General features: G+C 65.5%; 1 protein-coding gene across 1 annotated transcript in view; it reads left to right on the top strand.

Moving 5' to 3' along the window:
• Positions 1–195: 195 nt before the first annotated feature.
• The window catches only part of CHRND (cholinergic receptor, nicotinic, delta (muscle)), a gene marked incomplete at its 3' end in the record, with an annotated part of 3014 nt that continues 1689 nt past the window's right edge, over positions 196–1520 (top strand). Inside the window, 4 exon segments of the mRNA XM_010158407.1 lie at positions 196–247; positions 968–1113; positions 1280–1324; positions 1422–1517. Of these exon segments, the coding sequence (XP_010156709.1) occupies positions 196–247; positions 968–1113; positions 1280–1324; positions 1422–1517 (339 nt within the window).

Below are 1520 nucleotides of genomic sequence, written 5' to 3'. Positions count from 1 at the left end.
GGGGGCCGGCGAGACCAGCTGTGCCTGCCCGTCTCCCCTTCTCCACGTGCCGAAAGAGAGGGTTGGGAGTGGCTATCCGGTGCCGGCACCCTTCCCCCTCGGCACCTGGCACCATCCATCTCCAGCCAGCAGCCGGACATCCGCTTGGCCAGGCCGGGTGGGGAGGCAGCCAGGGCCTGGCACGGCGGGCACGGCATGGGGGACCTGCCGGGGCGTCTGGCCCTGCTCGGGGCACTGGTGCTGTCGGGTGAGCGGGGTCTTGGGCTTGGGGGTGTTTCTTGGGCTTGGGGTTGGCCTGTTGCTGGGGGGTTCTGGTCCCCATCGATGGGGTTGGTGGGAGGTGATGGTGGTAAGGTCCAAGCTGGGCATCCCCAGGGCTGCATTTTGGGCATTGCGTGGCAGAGTCTCATCAGTGAGCATCCCCTGCACCTCCATCCCGGCTGTGCCACCCGGAGCGGGGTCCCTGCCTGGCCGTGTGTCTGTCTGTCTGTGCACACTGGGGCTGCAGCCCTGTCCGTGTCCCTGTGTGCCAGCTGTGAGTCCCTCTGTCTGTGCTCAGTGCCACTGTGCCTGCGTGTCCCTGCGTGTGCCTCTCCGTGTGCACAGTGGCACTGCCTCCAGGACCACTGCCTGCACCGCGACGATGTCCATGTGTCCGTGTGCGTCACCTGTGTGCACGGTGACACCGCGTCTGCGCCCATGTCTCACGGCTGTGTCCCGGGTCTGTTTCTGTGTGTCCCTCCGTGTCTGTGCCCACCTCCTTGTCCTGTGCTCATGTGTGACTGCGTGCCCCCGCATGTGTCATTCTCACTTGTCCCATGTCCATGCCCCAGTGCGGCACAGACACGCAGTGTCCTGGCCTCCTGTCTCCTCCATCCTTATGCCAGCCTGCCCTCAGCGAGCATCCCTGTGGGGTGGCACTGGGCCCACTAACGCGCCCCAGCCCCACCTTCCCCCACACCCCCAGGCGGGCTCTGTGTGAACCAGGAGGAGCGGCTCATCCACCACCTCTTTGAGGAGAAGGGCTATGACAAGGAGGTGCGCCCCGTCGTCTCCACCGACCAGGTTGTGGACGTCTACCTGGCCCTCACTCTCTCCAACCTCATCTCACTGGTGAGCCCCCACGGGCAGTGCACACCGTGGGGTGCCCTCCAACCAGGCTTCACCCACGGGGTTGGCTGGGTGGGGGAGCCCTGGGGCCGCTGCCCCAAACCCTGGCTGGGGTGTGGGGGTCCTTGGCATGGCCCTGGTATCTGACTGCCCCACGCTGTTGTTGCAGAAAGAGGTGGACGAGACGCTCACTACAAACGTGTGGCTTGAGCACGTGAGTAGGGAGAGGTGTCACGGCGTCAGTTGTGCCCCCGGGGCATGGGCAACGGGGTGACCCAGGTGAGAGGGTGACCAGGGAATGCGCCCTCCAGGGCTGGACCGATTACCGCCTGCAGTGGAACAAGTCCGAGTTTGGGGACATTGAGGTGCTCCGCCTGCCGCCAAACCTGCTGTGGCTGACACACAAAGCC

Source organism: Eurypyga helias, unplaced genomic scaffold, assembly GCF_000690775.1.
Source record: "Eurypyga helias isolate BGI_N326 unplaced genomic scaffold, ASM69077v1 scaffold29980, whole genome shotgun sequence".
In the NCBI taxonomy this organism is placed as follows: Eukaryota; Metazoa; Chordata; class Aves; order Eurypygiformes; family Eurypygidae; genus Eurypyga; species Eurypyga helias.
Note: the sequence above shows the minus strand (reverse complement) of the source record. Positions and strands in the feature narration are given on the sequence as shown.